Here is a 21,881-nt window from a genome sequence, read left to right as displayed (position 1 = left end):
CTTTATAACCTTTTCCTAGCTGTGTGCTGGACCCCCTCTTTATAACCTTTCCCTACCTCAGAGCGGTGCCACTTCCCCTGACGCAGTCCAATGAAGAGGGTCCGCTGTGCAAACATTACACAAGGGAAGAGCCCTCAGTCCCCTCCTCCTTACAGCCACCCACCACCAAGAATATGTTGGTTTTTAGAGTTTAACTAGCCCACTGGCCGTGGCGTTGCCTGGGTTGTGTGAATACGCTTTTAAAGCTGCGCAAATAAAACTGAAGAAAATATGGTACTCAGCGACAGACAATCTGTGGCTACCTTGACATTCAGAACTTCTGCAGACAACAGCATTTGGCAGTGGGATGGGGCACTAAAATGTATGTGATGTTAAAGTATCAGTAAAAGGATTTTGGGGGGGTGTTTCTAAGATGGCTAATCACCCATTGTAGTCCTCATCCAGAATGGTGGCCTGAATTATTTTTAAGTAGTGACTATATGACCTAGTCCAAGAAGTCTCTCATTGTCCTTCCCACCTTCCACACAAGTTCCCAAAATGCTCTCCTGACAAAAAATAAAAATAAAAAATAAAAAAGTAAGACTGAAATATCAGAGCACTAAATTGTGGAAATTCAGGGTGAAGGCAGGTTGATTAAATAGGATTCCCCTACCCCTAGCAGTGATTGTCTAACTTCTTTGAACATTTGGCCACAGTAAGAAATGTATTTGATACCATATCTTGCACATACAAATAAGCATGCCTAGAATGGGTTTCCCAAACAACAAACTTATGCTGCAGTGATTCCAGATTTTTTCTTTTTAATGGTTATGATCAACTAAATTGGATTCACAACATTAAAGTGGCCCCGCAAACAAAGAGACCACCCCCCCATGAGTGTCATTCTCTTTCTCTCCTTCTTCCAGTCCTTCTAGCTTTACAAAAACACAAAGCATTTGTTGTAATAACAGGAGTGGGAATGATAACAGCTATTTAACTGACTCACCTGGGATCCTTGGAATTAACAAGACTTTTGGATTGGCTTCATTTTACTATATAAATAGGGTTCTTATGATAAAATACTAAGTCACACACATATTCATAACACCCACCTACTTGTGAAAAAAGTTGAGGTGGGATCTGATAGAAATAGCATAAAAGGAGGACCCACCCCTCGGTCTCCCCTTGGTCTTGTCATTCCGGACGAACCTTGGCTGGAGTGGGATCCAACACGGTAGCAGACTAAGGTTTCAAAATGACTTCCATCTTGACTTACACTTTAAAAAACCTTCCCAGCACATCAAAATGGGCCCTCAAATTTTCTGTAACCTCTGAGCTGTTCCTCCCAGCTATTAGCTGCTCCAGCTGCCCAGACCAAATCAAAGAAGACCTTAGCCAAACCTAATATAAGGAATATCATGGTGGTGGATGGTGTTCACATTCCATTTTTGCTGTCAGGCACTTCATATAAAGACCTAACGCCACATGATTTGGCTAGAGCAGCACTTTTGGGTTTATTGCAACAGACCAGTGTCCCAAAAGATGTTATTGATTATATCATCTTTGGTACAGTTATTCAGGAAGTGAAAAAAGCAATGTGGCCAAAGAGGTTGCCCTTGGAGCTGGTTTTTCTGACAAGACTCCTGCTCACACTGTCCCCATGGCTTGCATCTCTTCAAACCAAGCCATGACCACAGCTGTTGGCCTGATTGCTTCTGGCCAGTATGATGTGGTCGTGGCTGGTGGTGTTGAGTTAATGTCTGACATCCCTATTCATCATTCAAGGAAAATGAGGAAAATGATGTTTGATCTTAATAAAGCCAAGACAATGGGCCAACGACTGTCTTTGCTCTCTAAATTCAGATTGAATTTCCTATCACCTGAGCTCCCTGCAGTGGCTGAGTTCTCCACCAGTGAGACCATGGACCATCCCGCAGATCAACTGGCGTTGCCTTTGCTGTTTCTCCACTAGAACAGGATGAATATGCCCTGCGCTCTCACAGTCTCACCAAGAAGGCACAGGATGAAGGACTCCTGTCTGATGTTGTTCCCTTCAAAGTACCAGGAAAGGAGACAGTTACCAAAGACAATGGCATCTGTCCTTCCTCACTGGAGCAGATGGCCAAACTGAAACCTGCATTCAAGCCCTATAGCACAGTGACAGCTGCAAATTCTTTTCTGACTGATGGAGCTTCTGCAATGCCGATTATGGCAGAGGACAAAGCTCTGGCCTTGGGTTATAAACCAAAGGCATATTTAAGGGATTTTGTGTATGTGTCCTAGGATCCAAAAGATCAGCTTTTACTGGGACCAACATATGCAACACCAAAAGCTCTGGAAAAGGCAGGATTAACCATGAATGATATTGATGTTTTTGAATTTCATGAAGCTTTCTCAGGTCAGATTTTGGCCAATTTTAAAGCCATGGATTCTGATTGGTTTGCACAAAACTACATGGGCAGGAAAACCAAGGTTGGATTACTTCCTTTGGGGAAGTTTAATATCTGGGGTGAATCACTGTCCCTGGGACACCCATTCGGAGCCACTGGCTGTCAGTTGGTCACAGCAGCTGCCAACAGATTACGGAAGGATGGAGGCCAGTATGGCTTAGTGGCTGCCTATGCGGCCGGATGGCAGGGTCATGCTATGATAGTGGAAGCTCATCCAAAGTGATGGATGCTGAGGAGGAGACTTTCACTGGGCAATGCTGTTTCAATGAATTACTAAGTGATACCTGTAGTTCCTAGTTCCTCTTAGGGAAACATCTGTGGCCTTGTTAAATACTTTGCAATTAAGCCTTGCCAGTATTCTGAGGTTTTTCAATCAATAATCATAGCTTACTGCTCTTTCAGGGATTTCTAAGTTACCACAATATCACACAAATATGTTTAAACAGTTTTTTTTTGAAATCTCTGTTGTCATGAATTACTAAATGAGTGGTTGCAGTTTGGAAAAGAGGTTAGCTGAGATTTGGAATCATCTTTGCAACATTTGCAAATTATGCTTCTTCTTATCTGTGTCCTAAAGATAAGTATTTTCTCTAAAATGCAAACCAATGTGCCTAAATTAACTATGAAAAATAGTTCATTACCTAAACATCACTGAACACCTTTAAAGTAAATGTTGAGATACATAAATACCATGTTGGTCAGCCTCAATAAAGTATAGAGTATTGGGGGGAAAAAAGAAATATCATAAAAGAATGTCTTAGTGTTATGCCATTGATTTCATGTAATAGATCTTCAATTAGTGTTTGTAAAATTTTGGTGAATTTTCAGAGAGAAATCAGATGATAACTACAAGGGCAAAATATTATCAAAAAGCAGCTTCATACCTTCAGGATTAAAAGTAGTTTAGAGTAGCTAGTACTTTCCAGACAAAATTTGAAAACATCTTCCTTTTAAGTCTGTTGTCTTACCCTGTACTGCTGAGGTTTTTACTCTCCAAGGCTCTCTGGTTAGGTGCAGCTTGAAGGAGGACAAATAACAGAAGGGTTGTGCCTAACAGTATTGTGTCTGAATCCCAAATTTACCAATGACTATTTGTGTGATCTTATAAATTAAGCTTCTGGAGGGCCAGGACACGATTCCCCCCCCCCCCCCCCCCCCCCCCGCAAGCCTCTGCTAAAGAGGTACATTTTTCCCCAACAGCAAAAGAATCAGATTACCTGGGAAAGGGAGTATTGTTAGTTTTCCTAAAGTCAACTTCTATGGGGATTTGGGTTATTTACAAATGAAAGGATGTAAGTATTCCTCAAAATCCCACATTGATGGGTGTGTCAAAGGGGCACTAGAAAAAGAGCTCCCTGCAGCCAAAGCTGGGGCAATTTAAGCAACAAAATAAAACAGTACTGGATTATAACAACGTATAAAATACATGTGTCCATATTGATAAAAATAAATGATTGTGTAAATTAATAAATGGGGGAAAGAGAAATCTCCCTTGCAGAAGAATTCCAAATAAATTACGTAGATACTCTGCCCATAAGGAGGTAGAACATAATGCTCCACTAATTGTTATTTACTTTCAGGCTACAGTATGAAAGAGGGAAAATAACCCTTTCCAGTGGAGAAACTTAACACAACTTCAGCAAAGTGATCAAAGCCAACATCAATTGTCTAGATCATGTTGATAGTACATACCCATGAGATGATGTGATGAAAATGGCACTCTGGTCTTTGTTCCCCAAACCCTAGTCTAATCATAAGAAAAACATTAAAGTCCAATAGAAGAGCATCTTGTATACCTGATCAGTATTCCTCAAAACTGTCAAGATCATCAAAACAAGGGAAGTCTAAGAAAGTATCAGTCCAGAGGAGTTGCATTACTACTAAACGTAATGTACTATCCTGGATGGGATTCTCAAACAGAAAAAAGGTAAAAAACAGGGTTACAAAATAATGTGAACTTTAGCTAATAATAAGAAGTCAATATTAATGCACTAATTATAACAAATGTACCATACATTGCAAGATGTTAATAGTGTGTGCATAGGGGGAAACTACTACCTGCTCAATCTGCTGTAAATCTAAAACTTTCCTCTAAAAATCCATTCTATTAATTTAAAAAATTAAACATGGAGAATAAAAGGATCTAAGAGTCAAAAAATGGAAACTTAATTTCCATCAGCTGATGAGTAGATAAACTAAATATGATATATCCATACAATGGATATTATTCAGTAATAAAAAGAAATGAAGTACTGACACATATTACAACATAGATGAATCCTGAAAATATGCTAAGTGAAAGGAAGCTAAATAGGCAAATCTAAAAACCAAAAAGATTTGTGTTGACTGGGGTAGGAGACAATGGAAAGTAACTGCTAAAGACTATAGAATTTCTTTTAGGGGTGATGAAAATGTTCTGGAATTAGATATTGGTAATAGTTTTCTAACTGTGGGTATACTAAAAACCATGAAATTTATACTTTAAATGTGTCAATTTTATGGCATATCAATTATATGTAAATAAAGTCATCTCCAATATCAAATGTTAAAACAAAGAGCAACAGCAATGAAAATAATTGTATGCTTTGGGAAAAGTTAATAATGACACATCACTCTGAACAAGGAAAAAAAAAAAAAAGAAAAGGAATTCCTAATGTCCCACTCCATCAATTTCATAGTGTTGTCTTAAGAATGAAGTCTTAGTGTACATACCTATAATCCCATCGACTCAAGAGGCTGAGGCAAGAGGACTGCCAACAGTTAGAGGTCAGTCTGGACTACTTGGTGAGACCCTATCTCAAAATAAAAATGAAGAGGGCTGGGGATGTCACTCTGTATAGAGTATTCCTGGGCTAGATCCCCAGTACCATTTAAAAGAAAAAAAAAAAAAAAGAAACAAGTTTTACTTTGTAGCTTCTGCAACATTTAACATGGGGCCTACTTACTGGGCACTCAAGTGTTCAGTGATTGTTTTGTTTTAATTTTGTTTTGCCAGAACAAACATTCTAGTTTGAAAAACAAACCTTTCTAATCTAATCTTCAGGAAGGATGATGATGTCTGGTTTTTCTCCATTCCACTCTATAAAAATTAAAGGTAATTTGGTTGTCACAGAGTTAAAAGGTAAAATTGATTCTAATATTATGACTCATTCTGAGAAAATAATTCTAATATATCTTTCTCATCCAAATAGGGTGAGTTGTCAGATAGTCAAAAGCAGAATTCACTTCTTTCTATATCATCCCCACTAATGTAAGGCATTTCTGGAAGTGGGAAAAACTAAAAATACAGTTTTCTCACCTACCAGTAATCCAAGGGAAATAATTGTTCAATCAGCAACCAAGCCCATATGTTCCAAAGTATTGAAAATCATTAGTTTAAAAAAAAAATCATTGGTTTTTGCTTTATTTTGTTGATAATTGCTTTTAACATTCACAATCTAGGAATTAAGAGCTCTAAAAGAAAGATATTTTTGTTTATCCTAATTTCTACCCACAAGTCTAAAAGAAGACTAAATTTCTCTTTATTTTTAGAATTTTATTTATTTATGTATTTGATGCTGGGGAGTGAACCCAGAACTTTGGTCAAGTTAAACAAGTGTTCTACCACTGAGCTGCATTCCCATGCCAAAGGATACTTTTTTTATGTGGTGCTGGGAATCCAACCCAGGGCCATTGCAAACGACAGGCACTCTACCATTGAGCTATATCCACATCCCCCAAGACGACTTTTTAAATCAAAATACTATAATTTGAATTGAAGTAAACCACCAAAACCTACAAACAAAAATAATTCTAGGTAGCAAGAAGGGAAGGTGATAAAAAGATCCCCCTCCCCTGCCGAGTCTGCTTAGGAGTCTAATAAAATGAAATAAGCTATCTGACTCACACATTATTGGTAGTCACTGGGACACAGAAATCTGAAAGGCTGTTTTTACCAAGCTGATCTCTCAATCATCTGGTCCACCCTCACACCTTGTGCTGATACCTCCAACAGCTCTCATAAACTCAGTACCAATTTTCTTGCCTCTTTAACTGGAAAAGGTCTTCAAAAGAAACATTTAAGATGTGCAGAAGCCTGAATTGCATATGCCAAGTCCCACAGAAAGGGGAATTTACATTTGTTGAGACTCTAATCAGGGTGTTTTAAATTTGAATCCCTGGAACAATCTAGAGAGAGTTGCCTTGTTATATCCATTTTCTGTATGAGGATGCAGAGGCTCAGAGAGATGTAGTAATTTATTCTGTATCTCACAGTGAACTATAAAGTTTTAGATGAACCATATCTAAACTGTGATAATGATCATCACCATAATATTCTGCAGATCTTCTATAGCAAAGAGAAAGGTCTACATTATTATTACTGCTTTAACAAACCTCTACAGTATATCTTTAGCAAGTTCCCAAGTGCCCTGAAAGTAGATTAAACTACGGCTCTGATAATTGGAAAATACTTCATTCTGGGAAAAATAATGAAGACTATATCCTCAAGGAGTAAATGCAACATACAATACAGGATAAAATCCAAAATAAACCATGAGATGCCAGTCCATTCAGATGGACAAAGGTTAAAATGTGTTAGTTAGGTTTTGAAAAATGTGTATTATCATACACTCTGCAAAAGGCAAAAGATATGGTCCTTTGGAAGGTCAATGAATCAACAGCTATTAAAATTTTTAATGTGCATATCCTAGAAGCTAATGATTTCACACTTAAATATCTACTCTAGAGAAACATTCACACAGAGGTGTGCAAAAAGATCACACTCAAGTCACTTACCAGTGTATTAAGAATAATCCTAGCCAGGTGCCATGGCATGCACCTATAATCTCAGCAGCTCTGGAGGCTGAGGCAGAAGGACTGTGAGTTCAACCAGCCTCAGCAACTTAACAAAGGCCCTGAGTAACTCGAGAAGACCCTGTCTCTAAATAAAATATTAAAAGAGCTGGGGATGTAGTTCAGTGGTTAAGCACCTCTGGGTTCAATACCTGTAATCAAAAAAAAAAGTCCCTAATGTTTACTGTCTTACAAGGAGCAACAAACCTAGCTACAGCTCAGCTCCAATTTCATTCCATATCCTCACTTTCCATACTCCTGCCACCCCTACTTGCCCTCCACCCCCATGTCCCAATACACTATGCTCTTGCCCACCTAAATGACTTACTCCCTCTATGTAAAGCCTCCTTCCCTACTTTGTATGAATGATTACTTTTAATTCAGTTCTCAATTTAAGGGCCACCTTCCACGACCAATTTAAATTAATCTTTATTTATGTCAGCCTGCTTAGGGCTACCTCCTGTTTTCTCATTTATGTATGTCCCTTCACAAGACTGTAAATAATGTGAGATTTTGGCCTCTATCTGTTGTGTGCTATTTCCACACCAGCACTAATACAGAGGTAAACTGGAAGCTCTCTATACACCTGAAAAAAAAAATGTATCATGTATTCTATGCTATACTCTAAATTTCTATGCAGCAGTTAAAGAATAAGACAGACCTGAAAGCACAGTCATGGAAATATCCTTGAGGATATCTATGACAATTGTCTAATTTCCCTGAAGAAGCAGCTTAGACTGGATGAGATTCCTGGAAATCCCACTGATTCATTCTGGGAAACAAGGTGAAAGTGAAAAGACGTGTCTAAAAGGATGGAACACTGGTTTAGGCCTAAGAAGTGAGAGATGAAGAAGGAAAGACAAGAAGACTCATTTCATCTGTAATATTTGCATTTTTAAAACAAAAACATTCTTATGTAACATAGAATGAAAAACATTTAAAGATTAATTTAGTACACTTCAAAGAAAACAGATAACATGAGTCTTACAGATTAATATTAATATTATTATTAACAATATTATTATTTCAGAAATTTCTCCTTCAACTAATGATAAAGCCCCTTTTCATGGTCTAGAGCAAATCAATCTAGACACTTATTATTTACCAAAGAATATTATTGTTACAATATTACTTACAAAAACAAATTTAAATTGTTAGGAAGAAGAAGATTTCTGCTATGTGCCAAGAGCTGTGTTGGGTGCATTAAAAATCTATTTAATCCTTAAATGATTGATATTATTACCCACTTGATAAATAAACCAATCTCAAACAGAGTAAATACTTTGCCAGAGATTACACAGCTAAGAAGCAACAAAGCTAGAATTAAATCTCACATCTGACTCAAAAATCAGCTGATTTTTTCATTGGGCAGTTGTCTGTCACAAAATATTTTCTTTTTCTTTCTTTCTTGTCTTTTTGTTCTTTGTGGTGCTAGGGCCTCACACATGCTAAGGAAGCATTTCCACTGAGCTACCCTAGCCCCTCAAAATATTCTCTTACACCTAAATTAAAAGAATGGATTCAAGAGGCAAAAGGGTGGTTATAGAGAAGTTATATTTTTAAAATGTAGAACAGAATAGAAGGAAGATCAGGATCAGCAACCTCACCAGCAGACCCAAAAGAATGTAACAGTAATAACCAAATCAAGGTAATTTAATCCATTAGCTTTCTTTTTTTCAACGATGACAACCATTCAAAACACAGATGTAGCTTCTTTACTTAGAATGTGTGGAAAAAAATTCCAAAAGTCATTTGATAGTCTTCTACCATAGCTGACAACTATTAGTTTAGGAAAACTCTTCATTAAATTCTATCTATGCTTTTCTTACAATCTGAGTAAGTTATGTTAACTTGGCTTTTACTAAGAATTCCTCAGTCATTGTATACGTACAAACTAAATAAAGATTTATTAAATTGTAGTTACAGCTGATAGCTTGTACCTCATCACTTTTTAGCTTATAGTTAAAACTAAAGATGAAAATAACCAAGATGGATTTAATAACAGTAGTAAAACTAACTGAGAAGCTCTAAACTTGGAATCTTCTAAATATATAACAAAATAAATGGCTGAAGTTTCATTACACTATCAGTAAGGCTTGATTAAAAATAAGAGATGGCTTAATGCTTTTGACTCAAATCTCTTCCAGTTTTGAAGTCTTTAGGGACCATAGTCTTATTTTATTTCATTTAATAGAAAGTGACAATATTTAATTGTTTAGAAAAAAATTTTGTTAACAATAAACCTGTCTCTTCAGTCAGTTGAAGTTCTAAGGGAAAATGAAAATGTTCAAAGGTTTAACATCATTAATATGAATAATACTGGGTGAGGAATTCCACATATATAAGATTAAAATTGTGAAAAATGAATTGTGAGATTTGTGTGAAACATCTGGCTCTCCCCCATACAAAAAAACTTCAAAGGATATTTTATTTCATTGTATGAATGTCAAATGTTTTACAGTACGGATTTACTAAATTTTATGTATTCTATAAAATAAATACTACCTTAAAATACATTGGAATTCATAACAGAAGTAATGAAAAAATAGATGATTGAAATGCATCCAGTTTACCATCCAGTCCTTTTGATAAAAAAAATGCTTCTAGTGTTACAGACATACTTGATCTTCTTTGAACTGTGCTGTCCACTACTTTATGTTTCTGTCACGGTAGCAATAAAGAGTTGTTTAAGAATATTCTTATCTAAATTCCTGCCTGCAAATAAAATAAAATAAAGCATAATTATATTTTGCTTATTAAAGTAACACAGTTCACTCAACAGTTTCAGATTTTAAATGCTTAATGATCTTCAGAAATCTATAAAAAGAGTAATTGAATGATTCCTTCTTTAATTTTCTAGTTAAACCTTAGAACCAAATTGGTGCTTAAGAGCAATCACTTTTCTAAAATTATTTGAAGAGTAAAAGGCCTAGCAAGTACTTATGAATGTTATTACATGATTAAGATAAAGACACTAACCACGAGCTTATTTTAGTTACAAAAGAGGATCTGATTCCTTAATACTGCTTACAAAGCACATAATAACCTTTTCAAATCTAATTTTTAATTTTGCTTTGAAACTTTATCCTTTGCCACTTACCAATAAGGACTAATCGATTAGTTCTCTCAGTGTCATCTTCCCAGCTCACTGGAGTCTCTTCCAGGTCATAGAGTTCATGGACACCTTGGACAATCACTTGTTGTGGTTTGTCTTTGATCGACACCAGCCCCTGCTCCATGGAGAGTGATCAATCAGCCTCAGCTCAAAGTTAAAAGCAAAACTGATGCATCACTGTGAATGGACTAATTGTTTCTATTCTTTTTCAAAAAATTCATACATCTGGGGAGATTATTTTATTCCAATTTTTGTGCACTGAAAATGGTTTCTTAAAAGCTAAATATTTTTTAAAAGGGTATGTATACGTTGATTTTTTTAAAAAACAATACCTTTTTCTACTGATAGAATTAACACATATATAGTAGGGTATTCTTGTTTTCTTTTTTTTAAACTATTTTTAGTGATACTGGAGATTAAACCCAGGGACACTCTACCACAGAACTACATTATCAGCCCTTTTTAGTTTTTATTTGGAGAAAGGGTCTCATTAAGTTGCCCAGGCTGACCTAGAACTTGCTATCCTCTTGCCCCAGCCTCCCAAGTAGCTGGAATGATAGGCATGATAAAAACATTTTTCCCCCCAGTACTGGGGACTGAACCCAGGGCCTGGTGCATGCTAGGCAAGTACTCTATTATTGTGTTACATCCCCAGTTCCAGAAAGTTATTTCAGTGTTATTGATCACAACAAAAAACTGAAACAAAAAAATGATAAAGTATGTTATATATCATATCCTACTGATTATTCTGCTTTTAAGCAGAATTAGTGGCAAAATTTGAGAAGTTAAAAGATTTTGGTGATTAATTAAATAATCTGTTCTGGAAATGATTTGTAATAAATGGAGTAGAACTAATATGGTCATCTGGATTAAAGTTCACTTTGTATTGATTTACAGAAATGAGGAAGAAATTATCTGATAAACTGGCTGCTATATGGATGAAATTAATTTCTCTGAAATAATGTTCTGACATATTTATATATATGTATATATACATACATATATATATATATATATACATATATATATATGAGACAAACCACGCACTCATTCCTACTATACAATTTTTGTGTATTTTTGGCATACTTGTATATTTGGAGGATATTTCCTTTCAGTTCTTTCTTTTCCTATGTTCAGTTGTGTGTTCTGCTTTTTAAATTTGAACTTTTGAAACAAGAAACTCCTTGGGAAAAATTATATAAGCATCAATTTTCTATTACTTATAAAAAGATTATGAAACATCAGTTGTTACTAGAGTTAACATTTTAAATAGGGTGATGATTGTACAACTAATACTCTGTAATAGGAAAGACTGTTTTGTTCCAGAATCACTTGATGTGGTGATAGGAGGAAAGCCAAAAGAAGAACCAAGGAAGACAACTGCTAAGAAGCTATCATACATTTTAAGGACAAAACTGAAACTGAGATAGTACAAGAAAAGCCAGTGAACTCTGCATAGGTCTTGGTGGCAGTATTAGTGTAAATGCGCAAACTGTTGCCTTTTCTAGATAACCATCCCACATTTAGTACTAAGGGATAAAAGCAGTTACAGGAAGATATATGTTCTGCCAGATGAGTCATGGGAAGCTGATGGTGTTGTAGTCATAAAGCACCAGCAAGCAAGATCTGGGTTATTTCCTCTGGGTGGGAGGAATGTGGAAGTAGACAGGGATTCACCTGTGTCACTGTGCAGAACCAATCCTAGGCAGAGCCACAGGAATTCAGTGGATAACTGGAGAGAGAATCTAGTTACTAACAGTAATAGAAACTTGATGCACACTTATGATGAGCAGACACTGAAATGACTGCTGATTTATTAAGAATACACCTTAGGACCACCACATCTAGGGGAAAAAATATCTTTTGTGACATTTATACCCAAATGTCAAGTGATATGACTGGGTTTCCACAGAAAGCAAGAATTCTTCTAGTCTTTAGTAACTTTGTATAGAGTGTGATAAATGTTTAGTGTCTGCTAAATGAATCAAGCAGCATAAGGCTCAGCAGGGGCAGGATTTTCAACATAATTTCTCTGTTAAATGAAGCTCTCCTGGAAAAATAAACACAGTTTTCTCCGGGTGAACAATCTGTGTGCCAAGAGGAGAATATGATGGAGTCAAACTCATTAGCAAGAGTGCTGCTCAGAACACCTGGGACTAGAGAACAGGGACTAGCATTTCAAAGCACACAGGTTGCATTAGCAGCAACACTAAAATGAAGCTGTGCAAATAAATCATGCTTTTTGCAATAATTTCCAAAGCTGCATTACAGCAATGGGAAAAAATGAAAGTAGACAAAGATATCTGTACTAAAACCAGTGTTTCTGTTTAAAACCAAAAAAACCAACTTTGTCCAAAAGTCTACAAGCGTAAAATTGCATACTGCACCTTAAGCCGTATGACCTCCATGCAGTGATTGTCCTTGTTTCTCACATTCTTTTCCCACAGGAGATTCTGTATCAAGTGACATATTTAATAAGACCAACCACTGCTAATAACAACTATGCAACAAATAGCTGATAAATCTTTAATCAGTTAAAAACTGTATTCACCTGAATAAATACATTTAGACAGTCTTCCTTTGCATTTCCAGGTACTTCAAATGTGACTGTAACAATACTCTGAAAATCAACAGAAATAACAATTTTATAGTAATATCAATATATTTTTAAAATATAATCAGTTTTGAGATGAAAAGTAAGGAACATATTAGGAATTTTATGTTGCCTTATAAATACATTAATTATATCTTTCTCACTATAAGTGCTGATTTTTGGAATTAGCAACTGTATCTTTTTATATTCTGCAGAGTTGATCAATAGTTTAGTATTACATAAAAACCTCTCAGGAAACGATAGTCATCATTTAATTCCTGCTCTTTAGGATTCTTACAGTAAGAAGGAATGTTAACATTCATCGTGGACCAAGTCCCCAGCCAGGTCTTTTGCCTGTGTCATCTCATTTCCTCTTCTCATTTACTCTTCCCAGTGATCCTGGGGAGTTAAAGATAAATAGCTTCCTTTTCATAAATTGAGTGAGATGAAGCTCAGAAAAATAAACTAGCCAGAGTCAAGGTACTATGGCTCAAAAGTTAAAATGACACTGTTCTCATGGAAAAATAAGTACAAAAGAAAGGTTCATTTTATCTCTAACTGAACAAACATGTGCTGAGTGGAAAAGACATCTTAGAGATGAGAATGACATTTCTGGCTTACAATGTTGATAACAGTATATACAGAACATAGGCTCTGAGATGTACAGTTATTCCTGATCTTGACAAATCCCTCACTGTCTGAAGAACCAGAAGTTTAAGATTTCCTCTAACAGGTTACAAAATTAAAATTCAAACTCCCTTTTGCCAATATAACCCAAAATTCTATAGAAGATTCTGAAGCTCTTTTCCTCCTTTAAGTATATAAACATAGGACAAAATATAATATTGCTGAAAAAGGGCTATGTGATTTGAAGACATGAACAGTGTCATTTTGTTAGTGAATCTGAGGTATAGAGGAGAAAATATCTCTCTTCCTCATCCATTGTTCAAGTTCATGAAAAGCCATCATTTCATTAGATTTACATGACATGAAAACCTTCATAATGAAAGCCTGAAGAAATAGATAAACCTGAATATTTTTATGTGAGGTTTGATGAAGAGTGAGGAGTCATGGGGAAATATGATAGGGAAAAGAGCATGCACTGATGATACCAAACTGGGGAAACTTAGCAACTCTTGTTTGTTGTGTTTTCTCTGTGACCTGTAACCCTAGTTACTTGGGAGGCTGAGAAAGGAGGATTGAAAACTTGAGGCCGGCCTGTGCACTTGTGACAAAATAAAATAAAAAGGACTAGGGATGTAGCACAGTGGTAAAGCACCCTGGGTTCAATCCCTGTTACCACAAAATAATAAAAAAGAGCTTTTACAAAAATAGACATGCCCTATTTACTGGTGAAATGACATAATGTCTGGGATTTGCTTTAATACACTCCAGTAGAGGGAATGAGTACATACAGACTTACTATGTTATTCTGCTTCTATGTTATGTCTAAAATTTACAATTTAAAAAATACATTTTTTATATTTCAACAAAGAAATACTGGGAGAATAGATGAAATAAAATTGGCAAAATGCTGACAGTATTTAAATTGGATGGTACATATAAGGGGTTCATTTTACTATTTTTTCTACTTTTGTGTACCTTAGAAATTTTCCATAAAAAAGCATTTAAAATACATATTAATGCACATATCCAAGTCCTATTCCTAGAAATTTGAGGGACAGGAACTATTAAGTAGCCTGTCAAAAATAAAATTTAAAAAGCTCCATAAGTGATTCTGAATTATACCTACACTTGAAATCACAGATTTTTCATTCTTTTAAATAATTCGCTGAGTACCTACTTCATACCAAGTCCAGTGCAAAGCAGTGAAGATTTTATATTTAATGAATTTATAGACTAATATAAGGGAACAGCACTTCAACCTAAACTACAAAACATTATAAATGCCAGGATGGGGTGTTGGGGGCTATGCCATGCAGACTACACCAAGATGGCACCTGGCAGCCAGCCAGAAGTTGTTTTGGTCACATTGGCAGTGAGGAAGTCGCTTAACATAGACACACTCAGGTGCTTTATCATTGGCCGTATTCAAGTGAGTTCACACACACAACGCGTGCACACGTGTTCCTGAGTGCTCCTGCTTGTGCCTGCTCGGTTTGATCTTTGCCGTGATTGGGCAGTTGGTTCCTCGCCTGATCTTTGCTTAACTGGCGTGGCCCTATCCTCCGCCTCCTGGAGGGAATATAAGCGGACAGTAGGCAAAAGGCAGAAAGAAGCAGCAGCAGCAGTAAGCAGTAGGCAGAAGGCAGATGGCAGATCGCAGAACGGAGGACTAAGAACACACCTCTAGGTCACAGATCACAGATCGCAGTATGAGGGACGCACCACTAAGAAGCACCTCTGATAGACAGCACCTTTAGTTCGCAGGATGCAGGATGCACCTCTAAGAAGAAGCAGAAGAACTCTAAGAAGAAACAGATCTCTGAAAGGGTAGCAAGCCTCTTTCTCTAAAACTCCCTCTCAAAGCCTCTCTTCCTCTAAATCAAGCAAGCCTCTTTTCCTCTATAAGCTAGAGAATAAGCAAGCAAGCAAGGAAGCAGCTCAGGAATAGAAGTAGTTTATTTCCAGTCCACCTCATATGAATACCTGCGTGATTGTAGCTGCAGGTGGTAACAAATATCCGCAGGATTGTTGCTGCGGGAGGCGACAATGGGGTACCATCAAGATACTATGGGTGTAGATATTAGCCATTATAAAGGTTCATGTAAGTAAATACTTTCTTCATTTTTAAATTTCTCATGACTCCGAGTATGATGTCCTTCATACACAAGTTCAGGAAGAATGTGCTTCAAGTTCATCTTCATGACTGTAATCATAAACAGTCAATATTTCCCAAAAATTCCACTATCAAGGACTCACATGTCTTTCGATCATTTATTTTAAAGATGTTTCTCACAGAAACAACTTAAGATGTTTCACAAAGAAAGATACCACAAGCTCGATGGTATAGCGCCACATAAACAGCAAAAAATGCAGACAAATGAACGAGAGGCTGTTGTTATTTTAGCCCTATGGAAATTGAAAATGACTCAAATGAGCGATCACTTCCATACAGAGGGAAGACTGCAGGTGTGCTGTTCACACACACATCCACTCTCTCTCTCTATGTCTTAAGTGGAATGAAGGAGTTATCTTAAAGCTCTACCATCTATGATCTGCTTAAAAGAAACATGGGTACAGTGAAAATATATTTAGTTTGTTCCTAGCATCTGCCCCAAGGATTAGAATTTTAGATCATGAAAAACAGCTCAAATTTACAGGGCTACCTGAAGGTAAAACTCAAAGTCAACTTTGTTTAAATGAGCCACGCTTACACTAGACTTTTATTTAATCAGGTATTTCAAAATAGTTAAAAATAGATGTAGATAAAGCCCTCAAGATGCTTTAAGTAGAAATTTCCATTATAAGAACTGATCAAAACATACTGAGTGACCTGCCAAAGGAGAAGCCAGAAAGTGTGATGTCTTAAGATTTTAAACAACTCTGGCTTAATGAATTCCTATTATGTGTTAAGAAGCTGGATTAGACAATTTCAAAAGCATTCAAAATTCTGAAAATTATCAACACAGTTCAACAATACCATTTTAGAAAGATGTCTAATAAAACAGTTGTAAAACATGGCCAACTTAGTGAAAGAGACACTTAAGATAGTTTTTTACCTGATCGAGGTGAGGTTGTACAGCTGACACATGTTGAAGTTTTTCCTGCAAACTAAGAATAAGTGATTGAAAGTTCAGAGATGAATATGTTTTTGATTTCACCTTATAAATTACTCAGAGACACAAAGTCAAATAAGGAAGAGACTTTCCATAATTGAATCTACTCCACAGTTCCAATTTTACATACTGTTCACTTATTCTAGTAGATAAAAGTGAAAATAGTTGTTTGTTTTCCCATGGTGCTGGGGATGGAACCCAGGGCCTCTCACAAGGGAGGTAAGTATTTTCTGCTGAGTCAAATCTCCAGCACTCCTTACATGTACACATACTCATACACATAAATATGCACATAACAAAGAATAAAACTAATTTTTCAGCAACACTCCTATGGATGTTAAATATGTCAGTACATTTGTTTAAAATTGCAATAGCTCCAATTTGGGCTTAGATAAATAAACGTAAGAGTTTTACACTGTTTAAAGTTCCTTAATCCTCCCCATGCTTCCTCATCTGAAAACAATGCTGGTGGCTAAAGAAAGAAAGGAAAATTTTTTCTTATCAAAGTTTTCCCTTACACATATCTATTAAAAAAACAAATAGTATTCATAAATGCAAACCTATACACAGTTACCAGTCGAGGAAACAAGGTCAGACTCTTAAGAATGTATTGTTCCGATATGAAAAGAGTCAATATGGCATAATAAATTATAACCACAACAACTATGGCATACATTTAGAGACTGGGACAGAACTGGGCGGGCGGGGGGCAGGGGGGGGGTACTTAAAACCTTGCAGATGTTTTGCCTCCAAGAACAGCAAGGGGTAAATTAGTAACAGCAAGTTTAGGAAAGAGAAAGAGCTTGTAGGAACTCTTAGAGAATAAGTCTCATTGGGGGGTCTTAGTAGGAAAAGTGTCAAATTAAATCCTTCCCAGCTGGTTGCTCAGGAAAGGATTCTCCTGGTTAGAAGCTAAGCACAAAGAAAAGTTATACAAAGGCCTTACCTAGAGTAGTGGGATCATGTTAAGTAGCTACTTCTTTAAGTGTCACTAAAGCATTATAATTCTCTTATTCAAGTGTAGAATGAGATTAGAAAATCATTGAAAAATGATGTTATTCATACATCCAATATTTAATGTTTTTGGACAATGCATACAATTCATATGGAAGAAAAACATCAATAATTTAACAAGGAACATTTTTTAGTTTCTAGTCTCAGAATTTTGGGTCCTTAATTTGTTCTTTCTCATAAAAACAAAGAAAAATGTGCTCTTGTCTAGCAGATAAGCATATGTTACCAAAACATGAAATTCATGAATCAGAATCCCCATTTTGCACATTTACCAGTAAACCTGTAACAATTTTGGACTATACACGAATAAAAGCATATAAATCTAAATGCATGTAAACCATTTTGTTCTGTAAAAAACAATAATTTAGTTCTTTCCACAGTGAGATAGAATGAACAACTTTTCTATTTCTCTAGATTAAAATATAGAATAATATGAAGAACTGAATGCTTTAAAGAAAATACCTCTAACACAGTAAATTATAGCAAGACAGAAGTAGAAAGGAAAAACAAAAACTGATAGCCCGAATAGAAAAGTGGGAAATAATTTCACACTATTAGTCCTAATCTCAGGAACAAACTACTAAGGAATAAAATATATAAATGGAAAAACAATAATTTCAACCAAGAAATATTTTAATGTTTGATATTAAATGACAACTTGCAAGCTCTTAGGCTCAACAAAGAAAAATTAGTTTAAGAAAGGCAAACTTAAGGTAGGCATGGTAGTACATGCCTCTAATCTCAGTGACTCAGAAGGCTGAGCAGGAGGATTAATCCCAAATTCATGGTCAACCTCGTCATTTTAGCGAGACACTCTTCAATTTAGCAAAGCACTGTCTCACAAAACAAATCAATAAAAAGGAATGATATAGCTGATTGATAAAGCACCCCTACATTCAATACCCAGTATTAAATTAAAAAGAGGCAAATTTAAGGTTATATTATTTCATTTCCCATCCCTCATACATACACTTCTAAATATCACAGGAACTGTGACCACCATAACAGCCCATGGCCTCAAATAAAATAACACAATTCTAAGCCAGATATGAAGGGTAAGAAAAAGGGAACATGATCAACTGCTGAAATGTCATTAAATATTCAAGTGTAATGTACTGCAGTCCTGGAATAAAAAGAAGAAATGAAATGGATAGGCAAAATAAAACCTAGGATGGGCTAGGCTTCTGGTCATTTCAGAAATGGCAAAAGACAAAGGCTCTTAACCTCCTAATTAGGAGACAACCTCAGCCAGTCATCTCCCTAGTAAAGTGAGGAAGTAAAAAGTAAAAAGGAAGACCATTTTGTAAAGACCAAACTAAGTTTTTGCTTAGGGTCATATTAATTGAATGGGTACGGGGGTGTGCTTTCATTTCTAAATTAGAAACACAAGGCTTTGTATGAAAAAATTCAGTAAATTCTGAATGGTTGTATGCTCAATCATTATCAAGCATAAAAGATACTGAGCAACTGACATTGACATCAGGGAAAATGGCTCACAATGCTAAAGGAAGATGTTGTAACATTGTACAGTGTTTTGAAAGGACATAACTATTTCTCCCATAAAACAACAAGTAAGGTGCCAGGTGTGGTGGCTACAACTATAATCCCAGTGACTTGAGAGGCTACAGTGGGAGGTTAACAAGTTTGAAGCAGTCTTGCAACTTAGGAATCATTCATATATAATTCAAATATACCAAACTTTCCTACCTTTCTACTAACTAGAACTAAAAAGCAGATGTGGATTTTGTCCAGGAAATGTCTGTACTTTTAACCTGGTACTCGGTTACTCTTAAAAATCCAACACCAGAGGACACAGGTGAATATAGCTCTCAAATGAATACCTGACATCTAGAATGACTAATTCTAGACTTGACTTCTAGAGAGACAAGTTTACCTCTTTGAATTTCAGTTTTCAAACTGAGGAAAAGATAAAAGCCCTGCCTATTTCACACTTCTAGGTGCCAAAATTACTCTATTTTTTAAAAAACACACTAAATGTGAATTTAAATTCTCTAATGTATAAGGGTAAAGAGATCTAATAAAATATTATCATGCCCTACCCTCCAATTACTTTAGATGCTACTTTCAACATGTAAGACTGAGGGTGGGAAAAAAATAAGTAGAAAATAAAACTGGTTTTAAAGCCACAGCTAAGTTAAAATTACATACATATGAAGTGGAATTTGGTCACAAGTCAAGACCACACACCATGCCTAACTATAAGCAAAACTGCCTCACTAATTCAAAATACCCCAAGAGCTGTGCATTTTTGTGATCTTATATGACATATATGAAACTTAAAAAGATACTCATTGCAAGCATTAATCACCAAGCCATGATGTGAAAACAATCTACATGTTCATCAATGGATAAGGTAGATGTAGTACCTACATTAAATGGGATATTATTCAGGCTTAAAAATTAGAAAAAACTTGCCATTTGTGACAACATGGATGAACCTCAACAACATTATGCTAAATGAAATAAATTAGACACCGAAGGCAAATACTGCATGATTCCACTTACAAGAAGTAGGTAAAACAGTAAAACCCATAGAAGCAGGGTTGCCAAGATGTAGAGGGAGAGGAAATGGGGAACTGTTATTAATGAGTCTAAAGTTCAGTAAGTTCTAGAGATCTGCCTTACATCATTATAAATAATAACTGTATTATGTACTTAAAATTTTTTTAGAAGGGTAGATCTCATGCTGTACATTCTTACCATAATTTTAAAAAATACTAATATTCAAAAATAACTAATTTTTCTTCCCTCCCTTATTAAAAAGACTGCCCCCATAAAGCTGACCCATCTCTAAAGGAAAGGGAGGTGTTTATATGAACACCCCAAGCTAAAATTTTCTATGTATATCATATATTTTCCCAAAGAAAGAGCATTACAATGGTTGGCATAGAAATATTAAGTAAGTCTCTAAGGATAACTATTATTTACACTATGATTTCATAAGAAAATGCATTGTGATTTCCAAACAACCAATTAACAACCCTTTCAAGAACTTAATTCATTAAGAATGATAGTATAATGCTGGATGTGGTAACACATGCCTATAAATTCAGTTACATGGGAGGCTGAGGCAGGAAGGTAAGTTGGAGGCTAGGCTGGGCAACTTGACAAGACCCTGCCTCAAAATAAAAATTTTTAAAAAGAATTGGGATGTAGCTTAGTGGTAGTACACTTGCCTGGCATGTGGGAGGGCCTTATTCAATCACCAGTAAAACAAACACACACCCTCATACTCACACCCACACACAGAGTGATCTTGTATGCCAAAGGAATGACAGTAAGTTTAAACCAGTGTAAATAATTTCTATAATTGTGGAATAAAAGTAAATTACTTTTAAAAAAATGACCAAATTGTTGAAAACATACCTTACTCCAGAGAGACTATCAAAGGCATGAAGATCTAACACATTAGAGAGATCAACCCTAAAATGAAAAAAATCCAAATAATTGAAAATTCTGCAAATATCAATTAACCAAGAAAAATATCTCCAAGATTCTTATCAAAATATGTAAGCATAAGGATTAACCTGCATCTAATCATAGAAAATACATACAAATGACAGACAAGATACATAAAAGCTTACTGTAAAAAAAATACTTTCTATGTGAAATTTGTAAAAATGGGTGAATGGTTAAGATCAAAGAAGATAATTACTTGGTTACTGCTTCAATAAACTGTAGTAGTCTTGTTTTTGTTGACCCTCAACTGTCTTTTTAATCCTGAAAAATAATTTATGAACTTTTCAAATACTACACTTTTACAGCAAAAAAAAAGTTTAAGTACTGAAACTTTTCCAAACAGCTCATTACTCCAAAAATAAAAGAATTAATAAATGGAAATAATGCATAGGTATATTACAAATACCCTTGAAGTTTCTGTATTTTATTCCCAAGATATAAAAGAGGTAATATAAAAATACTTGGAGTCAGGGGCTGAGGACACAGCTCCATGATAAAGAGTGCTTAGCATGCACAAGACCTGGGTTGATAATCAGCACAAAAAAGAAAAGTTAAAAAAAGAATCAAACAGCCAATGTATAAATATTAATTCATTCTAGGATTCCATCTACATTGGGTTTGCAGATAGAATGAAACTTCCTATTAGCACTCTATCTCAATAGACATTATTTCTCTTG

General features: G+C 35.6%; 1 protein-coding gene and 1 pseudogene across 4 annotated transcripts in view; one reads left to right on the top strand and one right to left on the bottom strand.

Moving 5' to 3' along the window:
- The first annotated feature begins 1,234 nt into the window (after positions 1 to 1,234).
- LOC124964574 (trifunctional enzyme subunit beta, mitochondrial-like) lies at positions 1,235 to 3,091 on the top strand (annotated as a pseudogene).
- Positions 3,092 to 8,963: 5,872 nt separating this feature from the next.
- LOC124964587 (COBW domain-containing protein 2) overlaps positions 8,964 to 21,881 on the bottom strand; it is a 39,434-nt gene continuing 26,516 nt past the window's right edge. For 2 of the 4 annotated variants that reach the window (XM_047525062.1, XM_047525064.1), the window contains 6 exons: positions 21,112 to 21,168; positions 16,654 to 16,705; positions 12,929 to 12,997; positions 12,765 to 12,830; positions 10,363 to 10,492; positions 8,964 to 9,977 (listed from right to left, as the gene is read on the bottom strand). In XM_047525062.1, coding sequence (XP_047381018.1) covers positions 9,916 to 9,977; positions 10,363 to 10,492; positions 12,765 to 12,830; positions 12,929 to 12,997; positions 16,654 to 16,705; positions 21,112 to 21,168 — 436 coding nt within the window. In that variant the 3' untranslated portion in view covers positions 8,964 to 9,915. The remainder of the gene's footprint in view (positions 9,978 to 10,362; positions 10,493 to 12,764; positions 12,831 to 12,928; positions 12,998 to 16,653; positions 16,706 to 21,111; positions 21,169 to 21,881) is intronic. The other 2 variants (XM_047525063.1, XM_047525065.1) reach the window with 2 other exon arrangements.

Source organism: Sciurus carolinensis, chromosome 14, assembly GCF_902686445.1.
Source record: "Sciurus carolinensis chromosome 14, mSciCar1.2, whole genome shotgun sequence".
In the NCBI taxonomy this organism is placed as follows: domain Eukaryota; kingdom Metazoa; phylum Chordata; class Mammalia; order Rodentia; family Sciuridae; genus Sciurus; species Sciurus carolinensis.
Note: the sequence above shows the minus strand (reverse complement) of the source record. Positions and strands in the feature narration are given on the sequence as shown.